Source organism: Prinia subflava, chromosome 7 (assembly GCF_021018805.1).
Source record: "Prinia subflava isolate CZ2003 ecotype Zambia chromosome 7, Cam_Psub_1.2, whole genome shotgun sequence".
NCBI lineage: Eukaryota > Metazoa > Chordata > Aves > Passeriformes > Cisticolidae > Prinia > Prinia subflava.
This window is the reverse complement of record NC_086253.1, coordinates 2756139-2783047: the sequence shown is the minus strand read 5'-3', so window position 1 is coordinate 2783047 and position 26909 is coordinate 2756139. Positions and strand designations below refer to the sequence as shown.

Below are 26909 nucleotides of genomic sequence, written 5' to 3'. Positions count from 1 at the left end.
CTTTCCAGCCAGGAAGGCATCCCACCTCCACACTACAGCAGGGAATCAGCACAGCTCAGCTGAGCTTGGAGAGAACCAGAGCTGGTGCCTCCTCTGCAGACATTTATCTTGGGATGCACTGACTCACCCTCTGGAGGGGCATTTTTCCCTCTCCCTGTCCCTTTTCCTCCCCTCTGTAACTCATTTATCAACACAGCTCCCACCCCACACACACGAGGAGGGAAGGGAGGCTTCACATGGGGCAGCAGATGCCAAAGCAGACACATCCCTCACTCCTCACATGAAGCTCTGGCCAGCAGCCAGCCAGATGGAGAAATGGAATGCAGGGAGAAAGGCAGTGGCTGAACGCCCATGGTCTTCACCCTGAAAACTTTTATTTTTGGAAACTGTTTAGCTATCTCTAAACTGTGCTGATGGCTACATTGTGCTCACTTGAGTTTACAGAAGAACACGATTTATCTCTCTGAGGAAGTTAAAAAAAAAAAAAAAAAAAAAAAAAAAAAAAGAAAAGGGAAAAAAAGGGGTTTTCTCATTCCTGATGGCAATTTCCACATGATCCAGACAAAGCCTTGGGAGTCACTAACATTAGGACTAAGTGACACACATTTGCACAGTCCAGCAGCTGCTTGGATGGAGGTGAGTGCTCCTGTTACACTGGAGGACACACAATTAAAAAATAAGGCAACAAAAGAATATCCTGAGTTGGGAGGACCCCACAACAATCCTCAAATCCCACTCCTGGTCCTGCACAGAGCATCCCAAGAATCCCACCCTGGGCTGAGAGCGTTGTCCAAGCTCTCCAGGAGCTCTGGCAGCCTTGGAGCAGTGACCACACTGCTGCCAGCTCTGCCCTAACCAGACCTTTTTGGTCAGGATTGTATTGCTGGCAAAGGAAATCTCCATTTCAGAAAGATTCTTCCATACAAACACCATTTGTGCAATGTGTTTCTGACCTATTTTCAACCTGTTTTCCTCCTACTCCAAATTTTATAGGGAAAGAAAAAATCCTATTTTTGTAACATTGAATAAAAGAGTTGGAAGTTACCAAGTCAAGTGTCCAGAAGTACCACAGCACCCAGTCTTTCTATTACAACATTTATTTTAGTATAGAAGGCACTTACAATACAGAAAGAAAAAAGAAACAAAACAAACATGATAGGCACCAAAAGTGAAATTAGAATTAAAATGACAGAGAAACAGTTTACCAGACCAAAAGGAGCACCCTTCCCTGTTAATACAGCACATGGAAATGAAGCTATTGATGACTAACATTTTTAACAATCGGGGCTTTTTATTATTTTTTTTTAATAGAAAAGATAAAAGGCTGTTCTACTGCGAACTGAAATAAAACAGAACCCCTCCCCACAGCTGCAGGAGGATTTGGGAGGTGGTGGTGGTCAGGCAGGGCTCCCTCAGGCCGGGCACTGCAGCAGGTCCTGGTACATCTCGATGAGCCGAGCAGCCTCCCTCTGCCCGGAGAGCACAGCACCGTGGGTCGTGGAGTAATACTTCCTGTGGGTGGCCTCCCCCGAAAACATCACCTGCATGGGCTGCAGGGCACAGCAGAGGGGCACAGATCAGCACAATTTATTGGGAAGCAGCTGGGAGGCTGAAAGGAGACAAACTTTCTGTGCCCTCCCACACAGGACGGTTTGGGTTGGAAGGGACCTGGAAGATCATCCAGTTCCAGCCCCTGCCACGGGCAGAGACACCTTCCTCTATCCCAGGTTGCTCCAAGTCCTGTCCCACCTGGCCTTGGACACTTCCAGGGATCCAGGGGCATTGATCTGTTTTGGAGTGCTGGTTCTCAAAACCCCCATGAGATGCACCACAAGGTACCAGTTCCAAAAACCTTAAACAAACCTGCACGAGGCACAGAGCACCTGCTCTGTAACATCTTTTTTTGCTCCCCTAAATTACATTTCAGCCTTTTAGGCATTAAGGGTATTTTTCTTTTAGACAGCAGCTTCAGAAGAGTAACAGTCATGTCTCAAAACCCAGAGGGTGAGACTCAGCATTGTATCTCTCATACCAATAGTGAGGCGCTTGCTAGAACTGCAACTCGGATTTGAGGCAGGAATTTCTGGGAGGATTTCTCTGGGAACTACACAGAAAGATTCCTAAAGCTCCTGCTGGGTCTTCTCAAGTAGATTTCTGCACTGAATAAAATTATTTTTGCTGGGGCCAGGCTCTGGTGGAGGAAATGGACTGGGCTGCTGCTTGAAGGCTGCATTTTCATCAGCCTTTGGATTTGGACACGTAACCCTGAGTGATGGGGTGAGTTTGGCTTAATGTGCTCCCAAGCTGTGTAACCACCTCCATGTGTGCTCCAGCCCTCCTTGCTAAATTCAGAAAGCAAAAGCAGTGTCTGGGGAGAGAATTCATCATCCCCTGCCAAAGACTGGGCCTCCCTCAGCCTGCACTGCAAGCACAGAAAGATTTCCTAATATGCACCCCTGACACATCCAGACCTAGACATTAGCAGGGTCATAATAATAATAATCTTTGGAACAGTTTAGCATGTGCTTTCCTGAGGAATTCTGAACTGAACAATAGGGCTGATGGTCATTAAATGCAGATACCACAATTCCAAGAGTCACACACATGTGCAGCTCTTGATAAATTCAGGGAGAGATGAGGGAATCCCCGAGACACTGGCATTCCAAACGTTAAAGAGGCAAAATGCCACACACGTTACTTGTCCATAGAGGCATCATTTGTACAAAAAAAAAGGGAAAACACACTCCTGGAGGCCAAAGCAGGGATTTTCCCTTTCAACCTCCCTCCCCAAAAAGCTGCTACCCAGTGTCCCATCAGTTTTACTGCCACAGACCCCATCTGGGCCATACTCACAGGACTTTTGGAGCTCTCGGCGTAAGGCAGAGGTTTCGCCAGCTTCTCCACGTCGGCCCCACTGGAGCCAACCTGGGTGTAGGAGTAGGACCCACGGAAGTGGGGATTGCTGCCCCAGGAGGACCGCAGGATCCGGCGAGGTTTCGGAATGTTTGGATTCCCTGGGTGGAGAGCAGAAGGAGAAAAAGTCAGGCTGTGTCCAAGAGGGAAGAGGGCAGTGCCTGAGCAAGGTGTGAGTGATGGGGATTCTGATTTATTCACCATCCATCCTAGCAGAGCCCCCAAACCAGATTTCTCTTCCATTATGGAGTTTTACCTATTTATGTTACAGATATTGCCTCCCTTTTCATCTCAGCTCTTCCATTTTCCAGGAATGTGTTGGAGTTCCCATCCCTGGAGGTGTCCAAGGAATGACTGGATGAGGCACTAATTGCCCTGGCCTGCTTGATAAGGTGGGGAATTGGTCACAGGTTGGACTCCATGACCTTGGAGGCCTCTGCGATTTATTTTGGAAAGGATCACTACAACGTTTAGGTTCCTAAAAGACTGGGGAGCTTCAGGACACATTCTGGTTGGAAATACAAAGCATTTGCAGTAGGGAGCCCAGTGGTAATCATGATTGATGTCACCAAAATTTAGGTATTTAATTGAGTACCCAGTCTAAACTGGATATTTAAGTAACCTTGTGAGAGAGATGTGGCTCCAAAGAGGAAAGAAGGCAAATCTTCATTATGTGGGGGCATTGAAAGACCTGTCCTAAAGTTCTCAAAACCTGTGTTAACTTATTCCAACAGCTTCCCATACAGCTGCCCCCCACACCAAGCTACAATCCAGGAGACTCTATATATTTAATGCACAAGGCATGGAAAGCAGGGGTTTGAAGCTGGAAGTAGGATTTTGAGATTGCTGTAGATTCCCACTGCTAAGAGATTGTAGGACCTAGAGGTGACGAATGCATCCATGACAGGGTCACCATCAGCCACTGTCCCCATCCCAAAGACCCTGGAGAACACGAGATCCAGGACTGCAGCCTGGCAGCACAAGAGCCTCAGGTACAAACAGGCAGGGTCACACTCTGGAGATCCTCTTGCTAGGCTGGTTTTGGACCATCCCAGTGCCACTGCTTTTGCTGGAGTCCTGTGATCGTATCTGGCGTGGCAGGAGAGGAACACAGGGACATGGAGAATTCCAGTGGAGAGAAATTCCCCCTCCAGGAGCCAAGATCCACCCCTGAGACAACATCACATATCCAGGCAAGGTTCAGCTACTTGGGTTGAATCTCAGTCTTCCACAGCAAGGGGACTGGAACTGGAGGATCTTAAAGGTCCCTTCCAACCCAAAGCATTTTGTGATCCTTCATGGAAAGGGTTGTCCAGCCCTGGCAGAGCTGCCCAGAGCAGTGATGGAGTCACCATTCTTGGAGGGATTTAAAAGCCATGTGGATGTGGCACCTGGGGACGTGGGTCAGTGGTGGCCTTGGCAGTGTTGGGGGAATGGTTGTGATCGATGGGCTTAAAGGCTTTTCCAACCTTAGGTAATTCTGTGATTCCAAAAGATAATCAGCACAAAAAACAGGAGTTTTGAGATGTTCCCATGCTCTGCCTGCTTCAGACCCTGACTCTGTGACAACTCAGGAAGTACAGCCTGCTATGAGACAACTCAAATTCCCCGACTTTCTTCATCCCAGTTTAGAGAGAGACACCCAAAAGCAAACACTGGTTAGGCACTGCATTATTCAGTCCTCATAAATTATCATTTAGCTGTGCCTTCAATTCCTTACAATCGAGAGCAGGTTCAGGAGTATCTTGTCAGCCAGAGCTATGGAATAAGGGGCTGGAACAAAGCAGGGGATGACCTGCCCAGAGTACTCTGTGAACACTGTAAAACCAGGCCACAGATCAAAATATGGCACGGACTAGCAAATAAATACATCCCACAAACAAAACACATCCTACAAAGCAATGTTGTTTCAGGAGCAACAGCTTTGCATAACAAAGGCCTCTAAAATATGTTCCTGCAAGCCTCTTCAAAGCAGGAATGCCTGGAAGTGGAAAGCCCAAGGGAGTCTGAGAACTGGGAGCTCTCAGATGTGTCAAGGAAATAAGTTATCGTGTTTTATTTTTGAGGGCTGTGGGAAAGCCCAGGGGAACACACCATGGAAGCCATCAGAGAACACTCCCCAGGCAGGGCCAGGGCAGCCACCCATCCCACTGCACTGCACAAAAACAGCACACGAGGTGTTTTCAAATAAAAGGAGCTTCTGCAGTGCCCTGGTGCATGTTTCCATATCCAAATCCATTCCCATGAGCTCCTTCAAAGGTCTCCAGCACACGAGGCCACGTTAGCAAGAACCAAGTGTGCACTGTGCAGCTCTGTGCCCCTACACTCTGCATTTCTGCACCTTTTAATGCAAGCAGCTGTTTCTAAGAGCAAAATCAGGAGACCCAGAGGGGGCTTTGGTTCAGACAGGAGCACGTAGCACAAGCTCTGATTCTGAGCTGTTGTTTGAAGACAGAAACTACAAAGGCTGAGAGCCACAGTCCTTCAAGAATCACACTTCACTGGACTTTCTCTTTTAAATTCTGCTTTTAAACAGGGTAAACATGCCTCTTTCTGCAGTGAAAGTAACAACACAGATGTGGAAACTTTTCGGTCTCCACCACCCAAAGAGAGATTAAATGGCTAAAAAAAGGATGCTGGCCTTCACTAAAACAGGAGGGCACATATCATCATGCCACAGATTTCCACTTGTGATGCTATGGAAGACAACTCCCTGTGCCTCACACAATCCCATCTTTCTTCAGCTCCTGGGAGGTGTGGATACAGAGGTTTATTGGTTATGGGGCTGATTGAATTGCCATAAAACCAACTCACCAGTCTAAATTAAAATTTATTTGAGAGCAGGGATCTAAGATTCCACCAAGGGAGATCTGTGGTACTTCCCCCACACCAGTGACTACAACCACCAGAGTGGCTACCCCAGACACCCACATGGGACTGGGAGATGTCATGCAGAGCCTAAAACAGATCTGTTCCCCTCCAGAGAAATAGCTGGAGGTCAGGGAGGAAAACTCAGGCACCTCCAGCTGCAGCCTTACAGGCTCCAGTGATGCCTTCAGCAGGGAGCCTCTGGCTTCTAACTCTGGGAGCTTATCCAACAAAGAAGGCAGAGTAGGCTCCTAATTGCTCAGAGGTATTCCATTTAATCAGATTTGGAGGACACTGCTTTTCACCATCCAGTTGTGAAAAGCAGTGATTGCTGATGGTTCTTAGGTTAGAACAATCCTCAGAGCTTTTCGCAGCAAAGCCAGATAATCCCCAACACCAACTTGAGAGGAAAATTCAAGGTCAGTTCTCAGCGTGAGCCTAAAAGAATGGATTTAACTTAAAACTGGTATAACATACTCTGAAGCCAAAGGAAATGCCACCATGAGCAACAGACTGGGAAAAAACCAGTGAAAGATGGGAACCTACCTGCTAATGCATTAATTCTTTCTCAGAAGAATAAGAGCATGGGGCATTTCATACCCAGAACATGAAAGCCACAAAAGGCAAAGCGAACAATAAAAGGCTCAAAGCATCTGCTTCATTACTGAATACTCCATACTCAGTAGAGAAAAGCTGGTTCCGCTGTCACAGAGTGAGGTGTAGAAGTTCTGAGCTGCCTTATGGAAGATCCAGGCTTTCCCCAGAGATCAGGATCCTGGCAGGACTGGTTTCCTAACTTGGTTAGCTGACCTGTGTGCACTTGAGTGGTGGGAGAGGCTTTCAAAGCTGGTTTGGGTGGTGCCAACTGGACCAGGGGAGTGCAGCTGTGCTCAGAAGTGACTCTAAGTCTAATCCCCTCTCACACTCCCCCTGGAACAGAGCAGCAGGGACAAAGGGAGGTGCACAGAGAGCACAGAGAGCTGAGCACACTTCTGTCATTTCAGCCAGCCTGGCACCTGGCCCAGATCAGCCCTGAGGTATTGCTCCTTCTGGGAACCTCTAGAGAAAACGGGAGCAAGGGAAACAGGATAAACCCAGGTCCCTCAGCCAGGGAATCCTGCAAGAGCTGTGAAAAGGTTTTCTACCCACAGGGAGTTTGGGGGCAGAAAGTGGAACAGGTCCCATTGGGTAGTGGGTGCTCCAAGAACAGGTTCTCCTCTCACAGTTTTGAGCAGCTGCAAGGCCACTTCTCAGCTGATGCACAAAATGCTCATTGCAGGGCAAGGCCCTGGTAAATCCAGTCTGGAATTCTCCAGGAAGAGATAACCTGGGATTAGCTCCATGGAAGGGCCTGATGGACAGTGACCAGGTGCAGCATCAGCTGGAAGAGCAACTGCAGCACAGACCCATGGCCCAGGGCCAACACATTTCCATGCTGGGAGGAGAGGAACACCCAACACACGCAAACAGTAACGCTGAAGAAGCCCAAGAAGAAAGAGGGAGAGCAAACTCCCACGTGCCAAACCACAACAGACCCAAAGAGCCACATTCCCATTGATGAACTGGATTTTTTTTTTTTTAAACTAGGCATTAAGCAAAAAAAGCTCCAACAAACCAGTTGTTTGTACATTCAGCACTGCAACAACTTGGCCTGTGAGAGAAGAGCCTCCTGCTAAGCCTGTGTGAAGCAGAAGTTCCCTGATGGGGTCAGGGGAAAGATGGCACATAAGGACTGAGGTGACACGGGACATGGGGACACCCAACACCCCTGAACACCAACAGCTCAGGAGGCATGGCTGAAATAAGGATGCAGGCTTGGGCACTGAATCAGAGTGTTTGAATCCAGTCTCTACCCTACAGCTCCTACAGAGAGTGGTAGAACCTCATCTAGCTGTAGTCAGTCATGCAGCAAGTCCTCAGATTCCAGGGCCCTTTCAGGAAAAAGGTTCTTCACACAGAGGTGCAGGAACAGGCTCCTCAAGGAATGGTCACAGCACCAAGCCTGTCTGAGCTCAAGAAGCATTTGGACAATGCTCTGAGGCACCAAGGGATTGTTGGAGTGTCCTGTGCAGGGCCAGCAGCTGGACACGATGATCATGATGGGTCCCTTCCAACTCAGGATATTCTGTGATTGTGACTCTCTGGATCTCCACCTTGTTAGCTGCAAATGGTCAGCAAGGACAGGGGAAAGCTGCACTTGTGAAGGCAAATTTCTCCAGTTATCTGGAGCTCCACGGACAAGAGGCAAGGTTGGAAACCCACTGCGTGCTAATACCAGCTAGCAGGAAGATATAAATCATTTAATCCCAGGAGCCATCTCTAAAATAGCCTAAATCACATCTAATCTTGGAGGATGCTGCTCTTATAACTGCTTGTAATTCTGTATAAATTCAAAACCCTTATTTCAAAACTGCTATTAACTCCACCACTATTTCTTTCAGTGTTACTACCTTACACCTGCACTTGCACAGTGTCTCCCATCAGAGGATGTCAAAGACTCTCAGATACAAAAATCCTTTTTCTTGGGAAGGTGTGTGACCTCTAGAGAAGTGACTGTGGACAAACTAAAGCCCAGCATCCAAGTATTATTGCTTTAAGTGATTTCATTTGGATTTTCTCAGTGTAATACACCTAAGATTTGCCTTAGTCCAACTGCTGCCCTTGAAGTGATGTGTGATCACAGAACATGCAATCTGTGAAGTCCAGGAAAGTTTTAGTGATGCACCCAGAAAATGGGAACTCTCAAGATCAATGGATTCTTTGGAATTTAGGCCATTGAGATTTCCACAGAGTTGATACTGAATGGAAGTCAGGGGTGTGATTCAACCACACCTCAGCTGATCTAAACAGATTCAACTTCAAGGGGCCGTGCTGCTCTCCACAGCTGAGATCAGCCCTCAGAGCCCGACAGCTTCAGCTGCTCCAGAGTTATTTGTGATTCAATAAAGCAGAGGATGTGGAATCCTCCAGCACTTCTGCCCACCACTTCCTGAGCTGGTTTATCAGCCCCTCTGTATAAATAGCTCTCAGGCACACCCAAGCAGGAGTTATGCTGGAAGCACACGCACATTCAAAGGGACACGAAATGCCAAAGAACTAAAAATGACTTTAAAGCATTTCCTTCCTCGTGGTTATTGGATCCCCCAGCCCCACGCTCCCTCTCCCACCAGAGCAGGGCTGACCTGTAAATTTACGTAGCATTTCGGTGCAGGTTTCTGCCACAGTTTCATCATCACACTTCTCCATAATCAAAGCCTCCTCTCCACAGATCCAGCCACTGAGGACGTGGCCGTACCTCTCGGGTGGGTAGAGCACATCAAAGCTGCAGATCTTCTTGTACCACAGCTCCTCGGGATAAGTCAAGCTCTCGCTCTCCGCCTCATCTTCCCAGACAAACTGGATGCTGTTGCATTCAGAGCTCCAGAAGGGCTCTTCGAACTCCAGGAAGATCTTGTCAGTGGTATTGATTCCCAGTTTCTCAATGGCCATCACCTTCTCCTCAGGCAGGCGGGGATGGAACAGGCTCTCGTGGCGCTTCTTCAAGACTCCCAGGGACACGGTCACAATGACGTGGTCAGCTGGGATGAACTCACAGTCCTCGCACTCTACGAAGACATTGGAGGCCTTGTTCTCCTCGGGGAGGTCACTGTTGTGGTCAGCCACCCTCTCGATCTCCTTGCTGACCGACTGGTTCCAGTGGATGCACTTGACCGGCTTGCGGAGCTGAATGACAGACTTGGGAATGGAGCGGGCCAGGATCTCCACGATTTTAATGAAACCACAAGGAATGACGTGATGAGCCCCGGGGATTTCGGTCCATTCCCCAAATTCACTCAGCGAGACTTCATCCATGCTGTGGGAGCTGCTCTCACAACTCTCTACCTAAGGAAAAGCAACACAAAAGCAACATTGCCACAGAGCAACTCCTTCAGCCACAGCGCAGCTCTGCAAGGGCACAGAGGAGCTGCATGAGATGAGAGTGTTGAATTCCACTCTGAAACCAGATTAGTTTCGCTAGGAAAGAAGTGCTTGGCCATAGGATCTGACAAAAAATCAATCCTCAGCCTTTCTTGCAACCAGAGAAACCATTTTGTCACGGTAAAGAGTTTGAGTTGCATCATCCAAAGTTCAGAGACCAGAGGGCTGGAGCCCTTCTGCTCTGGAAACAAGCTGAGAGCTGGGGCTGTTCAGCCTGGAGAAGAGAAAGCTCTGGGAAGACCTCCTGACACCTTTCAGTACCTAAAGGTGCTAAAAAGAGCTGGAGAGGGACTTTGGACAAAGTCATGGAGTGACAAGAGAAAGAATTATGGATCAAACTGAGGGTTGAATTAAATTATATATGAGGAATAAATTCTTCCTTGTGAGGGTGGAGAGGCCCTGGCACAGGTTGCCCAGAGAACTGGGCAAGAACACTTGTGGCTGCCACAGCCCTGCAAGTGTTTTCAAAGCCAGGATGGGGCTTGGAGCACTCTGGGATAGTGGAAGGTATCCCTGCCCATGGCAGGGGATGAAACTGGATGGTCTTTAAGGTCACTGTGAATCTGTAATTCTATGATGTCTTTGCTTCAGCACAATTCTGGGTTCAAGTTCTATTTTCTATCCTTTAAAACCCTCTGCAGTACCAGGGACCTGCTGCCTGGTGCTCCTACAGCAGAACCTGGAGCTCCATTAATCAGATGCTCATTCCAGTGCTAATAAATGTTCCCACGAGGAGCCACAAAAAACTTCTGGCAGCTATTTCTGCTGTCTGCAGCTTTCAGCACGCTGTCAAACAGTCAGCAAACAATCTGCCAGAGGTGAGAGGAGCCGGGCCAGGAGGAACTGATGGAGACGGGAAAGGGAAATGCCAAGATGCGAGCCACGTGTGTTTGATGTGATTACCAAAGCTTTAGAGCCATTAACCTGTTGGTTAATGTTTGTAGGAGTATTAAGCATAGCTGTAGCTCCCAACAATCCCTGGAACAAAGGCAGGATGTTTGGCCTGTCTTGTGATAAGCTTCTAATGATAATCCTGATGCACGGGACACAGTGATCTTAAAATCTTCACATCACCAGAGTCACAATCACTCACACACTGTAATTCTCTAAGCATTTCAAGGAATATTACAATTCCTTGCCTCACCCTTTGACCTGTTTTCCAGGCCTTTCCACACTTTAATGACTGTGCTTGGAAGCCTGGCAAGCCTAGACTGTCTCCCTGTGGAGCACCCTGGTGCAGGGCAGGAGTCTCTTGTGCTTTGTGGGACAAAGCGAACAGGGCAGGGCTGTACCCAGGCTGCTCCTGTGACTGCAGGGACAAACTGGTGCCTTCCCTGTCCTGGTCACTGCCTGATGACTCCAGTGGGGACTGAGTGAAGACCCATCCTTGGACTGTGCTGTGGTTCCACCCCACCCAAGCACTTTCCAGCCCTCCCCCAGGGTCACACAACACAAAACCCCGTGGCACACAGCAGGATCCTCATCCTGCCTGGATGCTCCAGCAGGACACTCGTCATTATGAAGTTAAACACTGGTGGCTGCTTGATTCTTTCAACCATGAAGGCAAAATGCCCGGGGGAAAAACAATCAACTACCAAGACTCTAACCCAAGACAGGTTAACCCCCACTGTTGTCATCTGATAGTCTTAAGTATGAGAAGCTTTGCTGTTCTCAGGTATTTGCATGAGAAGGGATTTGCAAGACTTGCAGGAACTGCTCTGCCTGTGGCAGCCCGGAGCAAGCACAGGAGAAACCACCAGGAAACCCAGGGCTGTATCCAATGACTTAACCCTGTCTGCATGGGTGCTTTATATGGGTAACACAATCAATAACTGAGCTTTACGTGGGAGCTGTGGGGACACCCCGTGATAAAAGGTTTTGTGTGAGGATGCTGAGGTATCAGGGTCAGGACACCAGGGTTCAAACCTCAGCTTTTATCTCAAATCTCCTGTGAAACTCTTTAGGTCTTTATTCCTCTTTGGTTCAGCTTCCCACCTGAAAATAGTGAACACATGACAAAGTGCTGCTTGCCTCCCCTGACTCATTTCAGAAGCTTTTAAGTCATTCTAATTGAAATAAAAATGACTGACACACATTACTCGTGGAGTGCTTGGTGCAGCATTAAGTCCTCATCCCACAGAGAATTCATGTAGCCAAGGCACCAAGGAGATAAAAAGAACTATGGAAGCCATTTGGAAAGCTGGTTTTATACAATCTATCTTGGATTTTATTGCTTTACCATCAAAATGCTTTCAGGGGATTTCTTCAGCAAATTACTGGTTTCAAAGTTACATTTCTTCTGGTCTCTGAGAGGTGAAAAACGCTCAGGCAGGATCAGGGAGTGCAGGTGTAAGTCACAAGGTAAGACATTACTAAAAGAACCTGACAACAGAGTAGCTTCAGGTGTTAAAAAAAACTAAATCACATCAGAAAATTTAACAAGGCCTAGGAAAGCCTCTTCTATTAAGAAAATTTGGAGTTTAAGGTAAGAAAAAAAATAGTAAAGGCATTATTCTTTGCAGCCCACTGTCTTTGGATCTCATCAGGAGGGAAAATTGTCAACAGAAATGCAAACCGCAAGAGAGCACAGAAAGCAATTTCCAGGGCTGGGCAGGGCTCAGGCAGGTGCCTGAGGTTCAGGATTTGTTTGCTCCTAGTTTAAACAAAAAGAAAACACCTCAATGACGTGCACACATACCTTCAGGTACTGCTGGATCATGGCCAGTTTCAACCTCTTGACGGCCTCCGTGTCATCCGGGTCGGCCTTGACGCGTTTGCGCACGACGTCCCGCGTGAAAACGCCCACGCTGTTCTGGCTCTCAGCATTGACTGGTTTACCTCGTTGGAAGAACTCCTGAGTCAGGTTATAGACCTGCCAGAGACAGGACACCAGGATGGGCCACGGGATTCCCAGCAGGATGCTCTTTCACCAGGTCCCAACCCTGTGCACTCAGATCACCTCCTCCTCCCAGCAGCACCCACGTCTTTCCTCATTTCTGACAAAAAGCACCAGCTCTTCTCCCATCTCCGTGTCCCAGGTGCAATCCCAGGCTGCTCTAAGATGAAAACAGCCCTTCCACCCTCTCCATTATTCAGATGGAATCCACCAGAGTAGGTGAATTCAGTTTCACATTTGTTTTTCTGTTGTCCCATGAAATTAGGAAGCGACAAACAGCACAGGAATTCTGTATGCACACACAATTTACTTGAGCACAGAGCAGGCAGAAATCCATGGAAAACAGTGACATCTCTAGAGCCCCTCACCAGGAGCCACAGGAAAAATCCCTTGTAACAAATCATTCTTCTTTGAAGATATTCCTGGTTTTCTTTAACCCCAGTTTTTCCATACGAGCTACTTAAAGTCAAGGAAACACCATTAACCTCGGCCCTCTACTTGCAGCTGCCTGGAATAATTTGTGTTTCTATCTACAATATTGCCTGCAATTGCATCATGGCTCTTCCTTTCTATGGAAAAAAAAACTCAAGAGGAATCTTTTAACACAGGAAAGCTTTCAAAAGATGCCTCTCAGAAATGCAGCACATCCCATTAATGACTTTGCCCAGAATGTGTCCACTTCTCATTCAGACCATGCCACAGGGTGCACAATAAATACTCTTATAAGCACAGGGGATATCCCTGCTTGGGAAGATTTTCCTGTCAGAGATGGTTTGATTACAGCTTATGATCATTTTTTGGAGACAGATGATTTGGGTATGTCGAGAAGCTGAAGTCTACAGTACAAAGCTGGTAAAACTGTGGCAGCCTTGCCTTCAAAAGCTCCTGGAGCTCCCCATGCCCTGCTGATGGGGCCAATCCACTATGGTTTATGTTCTTCCCACTCCAACTTTCCCCAAGAGCTTGATTTTATCTTGGGGTTTAGGAATAAAGTGAATTCGAGGAGGCAAAATAGAGGGAAGAGGAGGAAATGGAGGGGGATAAACACATTTCACTGGTTGGAGTGAGAGAGAGGAGGTCTGTGAGCTAATGGAGGAAGGCGAGTTGATAAGTAAGGGATGAGGAGGGAATTGAAGAAAAGTGAAAGAATGAAAAAGAAAGGGGGTAAAATAAACTATAAAAACAAGAGAAGAAACAATCACAACGAAAATGAGTGGGAAGACAGAAGAGTACTGCAGACGCTGCCTGGGACACGGCCATTCCAAGGAGATTCCCAGACAAGAAAGGTGGGGCCCAACGCCCTGCACGAAACAAAGGCTTCCAGCAAACGGAACTTTGGCAGTTCCAGCATCCCTTGGCTCTCAGGCCCGTGGATTTCTGAGGCCACAAGCCCTTGCAGCAGGCCCAGGCTGCACAGACCTTGCGTCAGCACAACCAGCTCGGCTTTCATAAGCTGATTGAGCTCTGTAAGCAGATAACACACTCACAGGACAAGCAAAGCCCTGCTAAAACCCAGCCACCACTTGGCCCACAGGAGAAGTGAGCCTGGCTATGTTTTTGTTAACCATTACACTCTTCACTGCCCCACAGGGATGAGAGCAGGGAGGCACAAGGTCTCTGTGCTGTAGTCATCAAGGAAAGTCTTTCCTGGAGGAGCTATTCCATTGATCAGACAGCAGGTAAGTTTATTCACATCAGGATTTCTTACTTCTCCTGTTATTTCCTTGCTTTTCAAGTTCAAGGAGCATTTGGACAACACCCTCAGACACAGGGTGTGATTTTGGGGGTTTTCCTGTGCAGGCACAGGAGCTGAACTTGGTGATCCTCCTAAGTCACTTCCAGCTCAGGATATTCTATGATTCTTGGGGGTACTGAACTATCTGAGGAAGAACAGGAGGCAAAGCTGTTGCGGGCAAGAAGCAAAAGGAGAAACAACAGCAGGTCCTATACTGAGAAATATATTGTCAGAATAAATTAATGAAAAAGATGCTCAAAATGTGTGTTTTAATGAACATGAGCAGCAAACACATAGAAGAAGCTATGGAGAAGCTGCACTAGGTTATCTCATTTAAGGTTGATTTCCAACAAAGCAGGAGCACAATTGTGCTGTCTGGAGTTGGAATTATCCAGGCTTTCCCTTCCCAGATGGGGAAAGCACTGTCATTCCTATGGGATGACCATTGTGGTCCCTGGGAATAGGAACTTGTAGTATCTGAAAACCCATGTTCCTGCAATCACTTCAGCATTTCAGCAGCAGGGTTCCTGAGAGAGTAGAAATGGGCTTTCCCTCAAAGATCCTGGGGAAAGGTAAGAACAAGAATGACCTCAAAGATTCTGCTGATTTTCTAATTAATTCTTCAAAATCTCCCTACACCCAAACCAGAGCTCCATGTCCAGCAGCAAAGAGAGCTACACCACAGACAGTCCAGACCACCTTTGCTTTTCTATTATCACACACCTGCTACAAGCAGGGAGCGAAACCAAAGGACAGAGTGCATCAACTCCCATCTCCTACCACTGAAAACCTCACATCCCAGCAGAATGACCTAAACATTTCTCACTCCAAAGCTCCCCTGGGTTGGGACTGAACAAGTGGCCTTGAAAGCCTGTCTGAAAAAAACAGAAGTAAAAAACAGAGAACATCTCAAATAACCATTAATTCTAAGCAGTTTTCCTTCCCTCATTCTGAAGGTTTACATACAATCCTCCAGGGAATTCACAAAACCATAGAATGGTTTGGGTTGGAAGGGATCTTAAAGCCCATCCAGTCAGGGACACTTCCACTCTCCCAGGTTACTCCAAGCCCTGTCCAGCCTGGCCTTGGACACTTCCAGGGATCCAGGGGCAGCCACAGCTGCTCTGGGCACCCTGTGCCAGGGCCTCATCACCCTCATAGGGAAGGATTTCTTACCAGTATCCCATCTAACCCTGCCCTCTGCCAGTGGGAAGCCATTCCCCCTGTCCTGTCACCCCATCCCTTGTCCCCAGTCCCTCTCCAGCTCTGTTGGAGCCCCTTCAGGCACTGGAAAGTGCTGGAAGGTCTCCTTGGAGCCTTCTCTTCTCCATGCTGAACAACCCCAACTCTCTGGGTCTGCAAGACAGAAGGGGTTGAAGGTAAGAAATTAAAACCAGTTAAGGGAATGTCTGTAGTCCTAAAACAGCTTCACTTCAGCTTCCATCTTCTGTCCTCTTTCTGACCAGCTCTGGGGCATCCCACAAGCAGGGTCTGTGCAGGGAATGTGGATTCCAGCAGGCATGTCCCCCTTTGTTACCTACAGGCTTCCTCCTCTACGTGTTTATTTACTACCTACGTGCTCCTCCACCACAGGAAAAGGCAATTTCTTAGGAAGAACAAAGCTAAATAAAGAAGTTTCTCCGCACTGAAGGAGGTCAGGAAAGCACATCCCCGTCCACACTCCTTCCTGTCAGCGCCGGTGATGATGCCCAGCATTGTCTTTTTCTCACTTGGCTTAAAAACTGCTGTGACTTAATCCCTGTGCAGTAAAAAGCCCCGATGGAGATAGGGCTGTGCTGTTCCCAGGCCAGACATCTGTCAGTGCAATAGAGGCAGGGAGGGAACGGTGACTCTCGGTGGCCCTTTGGTCCTGCTTTCCATGATAACTGCAAGGCAAGGCACTGGAGCTTAATTGGGGATGGCAGGAAGCCCAGCACGGGGTGGGGGTGAGGAGGATGGAAAACGTTGTCATTCTTTGGCTGCATCCCTCCCCCAGAAGCTGTTGCAGCACACAGGAGAAAGCTTACTGATAACGAGACCATTAATTAGCTGATTGTTAAAAAGAGGGTTCCTGGGAGGCAGCTCTTTAGGGACCACATCCTTGCTGAAAAGCTGAAATAAAAGCAGGCACTTTTCCTAAATCAGGCTGGTGATGGACTGTGTGATTTTCCAGCTGCATTTAACCTGTCCAGCTCAGCACTTCCCTCCCACTTTTCACTAATACCTGGGAATCAGCTTTAAATACCTCTCTGGAAAGGGAAATGAGGACTTAGCAGGGACAGAGGAACAACTGTGAGATGAATTCTCCCTGTTCACATTTTCTGAGGAGTTACACACACACACAGACCCTGAAGCTGCAGGCATTACCCTCAGAGGTCCCACTCTGGTCATCTTTCTGAGAGTCATGTAGATGTGGTATAAGGAGGGCCAAAATCCTCTCCCAGCCCCAGGATTCCCCCTGTTATCCTAGGAGGAGTGGAGAGGAAGGTGGGAAGATTACAAATACACGGTTATAGGCATCACATCCTGGGGAACCTCCCCGTGCTGATGCCTCTTTCCTTTTGAAGAGTGACCAAATGGAGTGACAATGACCCTGAGCAGTGCCAGCCCCCCACAACTAAGAAGGGCAATCCTAAAAGTCCTGTCCTGTCTCAGGGTGCTTCCCTTGGCAGTGAGTGGCTGGGAATCCAGGTGGATGCTCTGCAGGACTGGAGACCTTCCTTGAAGGCTCTCCTTCCACGAGGAGAACTGAGGTCACCTCGGTCACAAGCTCATGACAGATCCTGACTGACCCCAGTGCAGGACAACAGCCTCTCCTAAGGAACTCTCTGTTGGAGAAATTGAGAGCTGAGCAGTCTTCAGGCAGTCTGACTGCTCTGCTTCCTTGTAAACAAATAAAGGCTTCTGTCAGACATCCCTACAGCTATTAAAAATTCAGGCTACTGCAAACAGAAAAGCAGCAAAACTTAGTATTGAGGTAGAAGAAGCCAGCCAAAAAAGACTGGATAAGTGCCTGGAAAAAGCCTAAGGACTGTCCAGATGAATTAGTGAGGCAAAGCTCTGGAGGTACAGGGGTGCTTTGCCTTTCACTCCAGGAAAATTCAGCACAGAGAGACCTTGCCTTGCTAAAATCAAGTTTCAGAGACTTCACACACCCCAGTGAAACTCAAGGGAGAACGCCTGCACTTTGAATTCCCTAGAATTTGGTGTCCAGATGACAAGATAACCGGGGCTAGAGGGACCCAGATGGAGAAGCCGGGCTGAAGGCACAGGCTGGAGCCCCAGCAGCAGCTGCAGGGAAGGCCAGGCAGGGTGTGAGTGCGTGGGGAGCGAGCCGGCTGTGCACGGAGGGCAGGCCTTTGGAATGGTGACAGATTTAGCCCTGCTCATTCAGGAATACATTTTCCACTGTTCATGCCAGTCCTACATCCCTGATTCGGCTCTGGGTTGCTGTCTGTTTTGTGGGGAGTTCTTTCTTTCCAACTCAGGACAAGGTGTGTCACAGCCTTTGCTATCTCAGCCTCCTCTGAAGGAATGATAGTGGGATTGCCAAGAAAAACCTGAGGAAAGCCTGGGACCTCCTATGAGACAAGGAAGACCCTGACCTCAGGATTTAGTGATCTGTAGGATGACCTTTTTACCCTGGATAAGTTCAAAATGCCTTAACAAAACCAGTCATAAAACCCACCTCCCCAAAAAAAAAAAAACCCAGAGATGCAGAACTGAAAATTCCTGTTGCTCCTCCCCAGCATTCATTTCACCACCAGTTAAAGCAACAGAACTTTGGCCAAAAGAAAAGAGATGAAATAAACTGTAGTGAACATGCAAACCCCCCGCCACAGAATCACAGAATGGTTTGGATTGGAAGGGACACTGAGGATTGCATTGTTCCAACTCCCTTGCCATGAGCAGGGACATGTTCCTTTAGACCAAACTGATCCAAGCCCTGTCCAACCTGGCCTTGGACGCTCCAGAGATCCAGGGGCAGCCACAGCTTTCTCTGGGCACCCTGTGCCAGGGCCTCAGCACCCTCACAGTAATGCTGGGGAAGTGGGGGACATCACAAAACACAAACCAGAAACGCCCCTGCCACACTCAGCACGTGTGGAACACCCTCTGCACTTTGTACCAGAGGAAAATGTCCCCAAAGCCACACGCCTGCTGCACGTGCTCCTGGCTGCCCTCGCCCCAAGGCACTTATATCTCCCACAGCCATTTTAACTGGGTATTTTTGTGAGATCACACAGCTCCCCTGAATTCCCACTCTTCCTAGGCAGAGCAGGGAATAAACCACGGCCAAATGTCTTAAATCAGTACAGATCCTCCAGCCTTGCACCCTGAAGTGCTGGGACAAGCAGCTCAACAAAAGCAAGAGCTGCTCCTGCGAGGAATTCCAGCAGGCTTTAGAGGAAGGCAGAGAAAGCCCCTCCCTGCAAGAGCAATTAAGGCGCTGGCTGATGTCCCCTGCTTGGCTCCAGCTGTCCCTTACATATTTTTTATCGCCACGAGTGGCTGCAGACATTTTTACAGGCCGTAAATGTGAAAGCCTTTTCTGTCTCCTAGCGATAAAGATATCCTGTGGCAATGATAAGCTAATTAGGTGTTGTGTAAAGAAGATTAACTTTTAATGTGCTGTTCTCTCATGTCACTGGCTGCCCCCTTCTCTCCCCTTTAAAAGAAAGGGTAGATTTACCAAATTAATAATTTCTAAAACACTGGTACCTTGTTATGGACTTTATCTTACCGGGTTTATCTCCCAGCTAAGTGGCTCTCATCTTTGTATTCCCTTCTCATTTTGGAGTCTGCCCTCCCTTTGCTGGAGATTTTCCTGTCATCTTCCAGACAGGATGATCACCAAGCCCTGCATGCAGTTTGGCAGTGTTCCATTTACATAAATAATGCTGCTCACTGCAGTATTTTCATTTACTCTTTCTAGTCCCAGTTGCTGTTAATCTTCCTCCACACACATCTCACCTGGGTTTTTTTTTCCTGCCTGGAAAAATTCTGATTTTTTAATCCACTAATAGGAAAAATTGTTCAGATGAATTATATCCACCTGCACTTGTCCAAGACATTGTCCACAGGTTGACAAATCCTTCCCACAGCGAGATTTCTTTGAAATTCCTACTACTCCTCTCTAAAACTGAAATGATTTTGTGCCATCCCATCACTGATTCCAGTTCAGAAACACAGGACAGTGCCAAAAATCTTTTCAAATGAAAAAAAATCCCCTTCTCTGCTCCCCACCCAATTCTTGATAATTCTTCACAGGCTACACTGACTTTTGTAATGCTCCCAGACATATTTTTAAACAAAGTATGCAAGAGTAACCTGAATCTAGTGAGTGTTCAGCCAAGAGTCAAATACTGAGGTTTGCTGTCAGATGAAAATCTGAACTGTTTGGGCACAGCTACAGCCTGATGAAAATACTCATGTTTTGTTCCATTTTCTACAACCCGCTGAGAGATCACATTACCTGGAGGGCCAGACAGTCTGCCTAAATGTACTTCACAAGCAACATTTAAAAAACGTGGGGAATAATTATAATTAACTTTGGCAAGCAAAGGAGTTAAAATAACCTTCAACTGAAGCCCATGCTGGTCTGAATCTCCCAGAAAAGATGTTCCTTTCCTTCTGATGCAAAAAAAATTACAATCCCTAAGACACGACACTGACTTTGGCACACACCACACAGTATTTTGTAGTATTTATAACCAATAAAAAGTCACAGAGATACAATATTTAGCTGGTTGTTTTGCCTTCTACTTTGTTTAGCAGTTTGATCCCACCACTACTCTTTTAATTATGCAACTTTCTCCAGCACATTACTGGATCTCCCTGGAAATAGTTGCTGGAAGTGATTAAATAGATGAAAAAGGTGGAAAAATAGTTTTTCCTCACCACAGAGAGTTAATCCTACATCAGGAACAAATGAAGTGCAGTGAAGCACATGAGAGAAAACCTAGCATTGATTTTTTTTTTTCCAAGGAAATTAAAGACATCGCTTTTTTTCTACCTTTGTCCTGGAATGTTCTAACTGGTCTCAGTGTTCCAGGCAAACCTAGCACTTGACAAAGCAGCAGCTGGACACCAACCTCGTTGTATAAATCACTGAATTCTTCAACCACATCTTTCGGGATCCTCTGCCCGCTGTTGGTGAGGTGATAAGCCACCCCATTCTTGGAGTAAAGGCTGATCCGCCCAACGCTCCTCTCGCTGTCAGTGGTCTCTTCGAGCAAACCATTGTCTTCTGCTAGATGATAGACTGGGTTTCCATGTGAACCATGAATCCACGTAGCTCCCAGTTCAAAAGTGGCATGCCCTGCAGGAGAGGAAGCCAAGCAAACTGGTTACAGAAGCCTGTTTTCCTGAGAGCTCCTCACGCTCAGCCCTGAATGAAATGTGCAACAGCAGAAGTGCCCAAGGACAACACACGTTTGAACATCCCCTGAGGGAGTTTTCCCTGTCAGCATTGCTCAAACTGGTCCTCTGGGATACAGGTTTGGGTATTGCCAGAAGGATGGGATGTTGCAATAAAGATCCATCACAGTGACACACCTCTGATACTGAAGGAGAAATTCAGCCCTGCTCCCTTCCCAGTTCTCACAGTTGTTGTTAGCAGGGAGATGCAGGAAAATATGGACACCAACATTTGCCTGAATACTGAATTTTGTCCTGACTAAAAATGGTTGTTATTTACAAATACACCACGGATTAACTGTAATAAAAATACATTTCCATTCCCCAAATGAGTAAATAGGCTGTATTTTGTTATTTATGCCTTTGGAGATTTATATATCAGGTTCTTTAAAATGAGGCACTGTCAGGCTAAACACCAAAAGCATTTTGTTTTCATCACCTGTACTCTCTGCTTGAAAATCACAGAGAGTTTGGTCAGCCCCACTCTCTCCATCCCTTACAACTATCAGGATTTGCACCAGGGCTTTGTCCCTCTCAAATCCAGCACTGCCAAACTCAGCTGAAAGCACAGAGGGATGCTCAGCAGCTGAAAGGAGGTGCTAAAAATAAGCCTGGGTCGTGTCTTCCCCCCATATTTTGACAGATTCTCAGAAGTCCAAAGCTGTTCTAAAGTCTGACAGAACTGGGCATCTCCCAGCATCCCCACAGCAGTGTGGGAATGCCTGATCAGGCAGGGTGGTTCATAGGATCCTGCCTGATGAAGAAAGGATGGTGCAGTTCCCAGCTATCATTTGCTGTTTAACATGTAAATGTATGCTCAGACTGAGAGGCACTGCAGCACCGAGCTGTGCTGCAGTCAGGTTTAAAGGGTGAAAGCTCCAAGGAATGCTGTTCCCTGGCTGAGCCCTTGCCTCTGAGGAAAGCTCCACGGATCTCATTTTCCAAGCAGCCCCTTTGTCAGTGAGAACTGCACTGACTGCCCTCCAAAACCTGCAATACAGCACGAGGTTTCCACACCACAGCACCAACACAAACACGAATACTTCAGATGCCACCGGATCCCAGCACATCCCAGAGCCCCCAGGCAGGTGGAAATGGCAGCCAAAGGTAGAGAGCTCATCAATATTGCAAGTGGCAGTTCCCTGGTGAATGCAATCCTCCTGCAACGCAGCCCGTGCCAAGCAGCAGCAGGAATGCTGCCTCCTGCCCTAGGCAGGAGCTTGTTCTCTCCTGCACAGCAAATCCTGCTGTGACACCTAATCTTTGAAAGAAAACAATCTGTCAGCAGGTCCTGCTGCTGCCTTAGTGCTTGGTGATAGTGATGATGTGTTCCAAGTTCTCCTTGTTTAGCTGTGTGGAACATAATCAAATACCAACAAATTAAAAGCTAATTCTTACCTGTAGTACTCATCTATCTAGTGAGAGTATACTCACTATTATCAATACCAAGCAGATAAGCCAGGTCTTACCAGGTGTAAGTTAAATGATTAATTATTTAAAAGTGTAAAATTAAATAAAATTCTTTTAAACAGAGACAGTCAATTTACTTTCAGGGCCTTAAAGGATTTTAGGTTCAATATTAATCTACTTGGAATGAATCATCCCATACAACAAAAAACCCCAGAGAAACACACAGATTGTGCATAACACCCCCTGGATAGGGATGGCAACTTTCACATTTCCCTTTGCAGCCCTGGCCATTTCTTGGGTATCCTGTTGTGAAATAGCTGCAGTGGATACAGATGTTATAAATCATGTGCAGGAAACACACAGTGCACAAACAAAGCCTCTGCCTCACCTGTGCTAGAATCAAACCTCTGAATATCCAAATTACTCCCCTGGGTTGAGAAGCAACAGTCTGTGCACTTGAGGGAAAATACTGTGCCCTACAAGACGTGGCTCAGTGAGGGGGAAGGATTCAGATCTAACCCTGAGAAGATACCACAATGCCACAGAATGGTTTGGGGTTTGGAAGGGACCCTAAAGATCATCTCATTCCCACCCACCCACCTTGGGGCAGGGACACTTTCCACTAGCCCAGGGTGCTCCAAGCCCTGTCCAGCCTGGCCTTGGACATTTCCAGGGATCCAGGGGCAGCCACAGCTTCTCTGGGTACTCTGTGCCAGGGCCTCCCCACCCTCACAGGGGAGGGTTTCTTCCTAATTAGTAGCTCTGCTGAAATTTAAACCAGATCTTTAGTCAAGTGTGCAGACAGGGGAGAGGCCAGAGCCAGAACACAGATCCACCTTGGCAGAGAACTGCAGCCCACACCCACACAGGACAACCTTGAGAGCTTGCAGAAGATAAGGAAGTTTGTAATTTAAAATACTATTAAAAGACTGAGACTTTGGATGCCAGCCTCTGCTCTGCAACCAACAGTTAGATCTACAAACTTTGAGATAGCCTCCAGACTGAAACACCTGCTCTCCTCTACTATTAATTAAGAGGTGTTAATGAGGAGGAGGTGGATTCCCAGCGAAAGCAAAGATGTGACTTACTGGTGAAGGTGGGCAAAGGTAAGAGAATCAGTCTCAGTACTAAAACACCAGAACTATTTCACAAGTGCACTGGGAGAATGATCTGCTGCTCCCCAAAGATCTCAGCTCTTTCACACTTCCCTCCTCTCACAGGCACGATCCAGGATATTTTTAACACAGCGGATTGTGAGTAAAGGACACACTTCCCATCCTAACCTCTATGCCAAGTCTCAGCAGAATGTAAAGTGCCCCACTCAAACCCCTGGAGATTAGATTTTTCCGACTGCCTTTTCATTGGTTTCCCTTCTGCAAGTTCACAGGAGGCTGCTGTTTATTTACTGTGGTGAGTTCATTGAGTAAAACAGTAAGTGATGTAAGCACCTAAGAAATAAAAAGAAAGAAGGGCAGCAAGAAGGCAAAGGTAATATCCAGAGTGGAATCAGACACAGAATTAATTAATTGGAATCAGGAAAACAATTCAGGAAAAGTTGAGAGCTTTATGCTCCTGCAGAGCAGAGACAGGCACCATCCTTCTGGATACCAGGAAAAGCTTTCAGTGACCCCTGTGCTGCTAAGGGCAATGTTTGTTTCAGGAGTTTTGCCTGTAGAGATTTTTAAATTGACCTGGCATTCAAATATCCAGAGTCTGCACCTTTATTACACACTAAGAAAGGAGGCTGCAGAGGTAGGAAACCTGAAAATCAGGATAAACAGATACACTGAAGATGTTTTTCCAGCGGCTTGATTCCCAGTGGGTAGCACCCTACACAGTAAATTAGTTCTAGGGAAATGAATGGGTTGTTTGTGAAGCAGAACAGCTCGGGGTTTCCCCTTTCCAAGGGCTCTAAGCCTTGAGAAACAACCCTTCAACAGCCTGGAGATTTACTGGCTGCTCCTGGGAAAGAGTCAAGCTGGAAAACCTGGGTGGAAACCGTCTGCGTGCAGTTACTCAATCACAGACCTGTTACACGGAGCTCTTCCTGAGCGAGAGAAAACAATCACCCAGATCTTTTATTCCATGGAAGCACAGTTTTGGAGCAACGCTGGGCCAGAACCGAGGCACCAGACAGCACAGAACCACCCACCCCACCCCACGAGGCACCCGAATATTCACACTCCCGACACCGCCGCACCCCAAACCATTTCGCACACGCGCGTAACCCCGCTTCCAAGTTAATCTGGAAAATTTGGCCACACGAATCCCCCCTCTCACCGAGCTGGACGCTCTGCACGCGGCCCCCGATGCGGTCGGTCGCCTCGAGGACTGTTACATCCGTGAATCCGCTTTCCAGGAGCGCCTTGGCTGCCGACAGGCCCGCGAGCCCAGCACCGATCACGACTATTCGAGGCTGCCGCTTTCTCCGTAGGCCACTACTAAGAGGATCATCCGTGCTGTCTGCAGATATTTCACAACTTTGCATGCCGTCCAAGCTCTCTTTCTAAGGAACCTGCGGGAGGAAGCAGACAGCTGTGCTCAGGGAGCCCAGATCCAGCTTAGCCTCTGCTGTTAAAGGGATCAGAAAGGAAGAAGTCCAGTAGGAAAGGAGAACTTGGTGAATTAGACCCAGCCTTCAACACTGGATGCACAGAAAGGATAACTGAGGTCAAGCTGGGATGCAAAACAACTTTTTAGCCTGGAGCACCAAGAATTCTGGAAATCTCCACCCTTTCGTGCCATGTAGACTATTTCCAAACAAAGGACTTTCAAACTCCCATCTTTTTATATAACCTCCAAAAGTGGTAGTTTTGTGGTGAAGACATTTGAGGATAGAGAACCACGTTCCCAGTGCTGACAAGCTCCACAACCCAGCAATGAAGGTCCACTTTGCCACTGTGGCAACCACAAAGCCTGAATTTCAGATCTTAAAAGCAGGGGAGGAGGTAAGGAGGATTTAGCTCAAAGCAAAGAGATTGGATCTCAAACCAACCATTACAGAAATGGGACAAACAGGAAAATGTTTCAAGTGATGAAAGTCAACAAGGGCCAGTCCAAAATTTCACAAAATGCAGCCAACACTGTCCTGCCACATCAGGGTCAGCCTCAGGCTTAGATGAGGAGAGTTTCAAACCCACACCAGTCCTGATTAGTCCAAATTCACCCAAATCTCTACCTACCAACATATTCAACCCTGTTCTCCTTTGCAAACTCCTAGAAGACACCTTTTTACTGCTATCTGCCCTTATTTCTCAGATCCCATCACATAATTTTAGTAGGTGGGACCACAGCCTGAGCCCATGGTTAAGGTTCAACCCTAATCAAGGATGACCAGTGCAGGACGTCCTTAATCACAAAATCCAGCGTGTACTTACCAGGTTCTGGATGGTTCACACCTACCTCAGGAGCACAAAGAGCAGGGTGCAGAGATTCCTACCCCTGCAGACCTGAGCTGACATGAGTCCCAGCTTGCAAAGGATAAACACACAGCCCAGGATTTATCAGCCCTGGAATCAGCTGATGCCCAGTGATTTGGATAAAGCACACACACAATTCCTTGCCTTCCCCTCTCCCTCCCAAAACAGAGATAATCAAGGAGCTCGTAGTGTGCTGTCTCTACCTGCTGCCAAGCTGCTGGATATGCATTCTGAACTCTTCCTCAATTCTCCCAATATTTGGCCACTGACAAAGATTCCTACTCCTCTCTTCCATCACCAGAAGGGTCAGCTTAAAACCCTGCTGGCCTACTGCAGTATACAACCACAGGAACCAATGAAGCACAAAGCAAACAGCAGTTTCATTTGGAGAGTCCCTTTTTCTCCAGGATTTTATAGAATTTATGTATGTTGACCAAGCAATATCCACTCTCTGCAAAGGAGCTGACACCAGACTGCAGCCAGCAAGGATTTGGGCAGTGGTATGAAGAGGAGGGTGGTCCCACTGGAGCTCGGACAACTCTTTTGAAAATGTTGGGTTTTGACTGAAACAGCTTCAGCTCAATGCACCCTTCTGTGGACTCACCTGCAAGAGGGATTTGCACGGTGTGTGCAAACTCTGATTGTGCCACTGCAGCTCGTCCCCACAGGCCCTGCAGCAGCTCCAACCGCCACTGCAGCAGCTCCCAACGGCCACAGCCCAACAGAAGGCAGATCTGAGAATCCTGACCCATGGGACCTTCAAGATCATCCCATTCCCACCTTCTGCCATGGGCAGGGACACCTTCCACTAGCCCAGGGTGCTCCAAGCTCCCTCCAGCCTGGCCTTGGACACTTCCAGGGATCCAGGGGCAGCCACAGCTTCTCTGGGCACCCTGTGCCATGGCTCACCACCCTCACAGGTAAGACCTTCATCCTAATGTCCAATCTAAAGCGCTCTCCAGTTTAAAATTGTTCCCTCCTTGTCCTATCACTGTCTGCCTGTGTAAAAAGTCACTCTCTACCTTTTTAAGCCTCCTTCAGGCCCTGCCAGGGGCTCTGAGCTCTCCCTGGAGTTTTCCCTTCTCCAGGTGAGCACCCCCAGCTCTCCCAGCCTGGCTCCAGAGCAGAGGGGCTCCAGCCCTGCAGCAGCTCCGTGGCCTCCTCTGGACTCTCTCCAGCAGCTCCAGGTCCTGCTGATGTTGGGGATCCCAGCACTGCAGGTGGGGTCTCACCTGAGCAGAACATTAGGGGAGAATTCCCTCCCACAGAC

At 47.7% G+C, this 26909-nt stretch overlaps 1 protein-coding gene across 2 annotated transcripts in view; it reads right to left on the bottom strand.

Annotated features, from left to right (window-relative positions):
* Window positions 1–1081: 1081 nt before the first annotated feature.
* SMOX (spermine oxidase) overlaps window positions 1082–26909 on the bottom strand; it is a 59958-nt gene continuing 34130 nt past the window's right edge. For both annotated transcript variants that reach the window (XM_063401387.1, XM_063401386.1), the window contains exons 2-7: window positions 24501–24735; window positions 20486–20712; window positions 12458–12631; window positions 8964–9663; window positions 2854–3014; window positions 1082–1550 (exon numbers count right to left, since the gene is read on the bottom strand). In XM_063401387.1, the coding sequence (XP_063257457.1) occupies window positions 1413–1550; window positions 2854–3014; window positions 8964–9663; window positions 12458–12631; window positions 20486–20712; window positions 24501–24708 (1608 nt within the window). In that variant the 5' untranslated portion in view covers window positions 24709–24735 and the 3' untranslated portion in view covers window positions 1082–1412. The remainder of the gene's footprint in view (window positions 1551–2853; window positions 3015–8963; window positions 9664–12457; window positions 12632–20485; window positions 20713–24500; window positions 24736–26909) is intronic.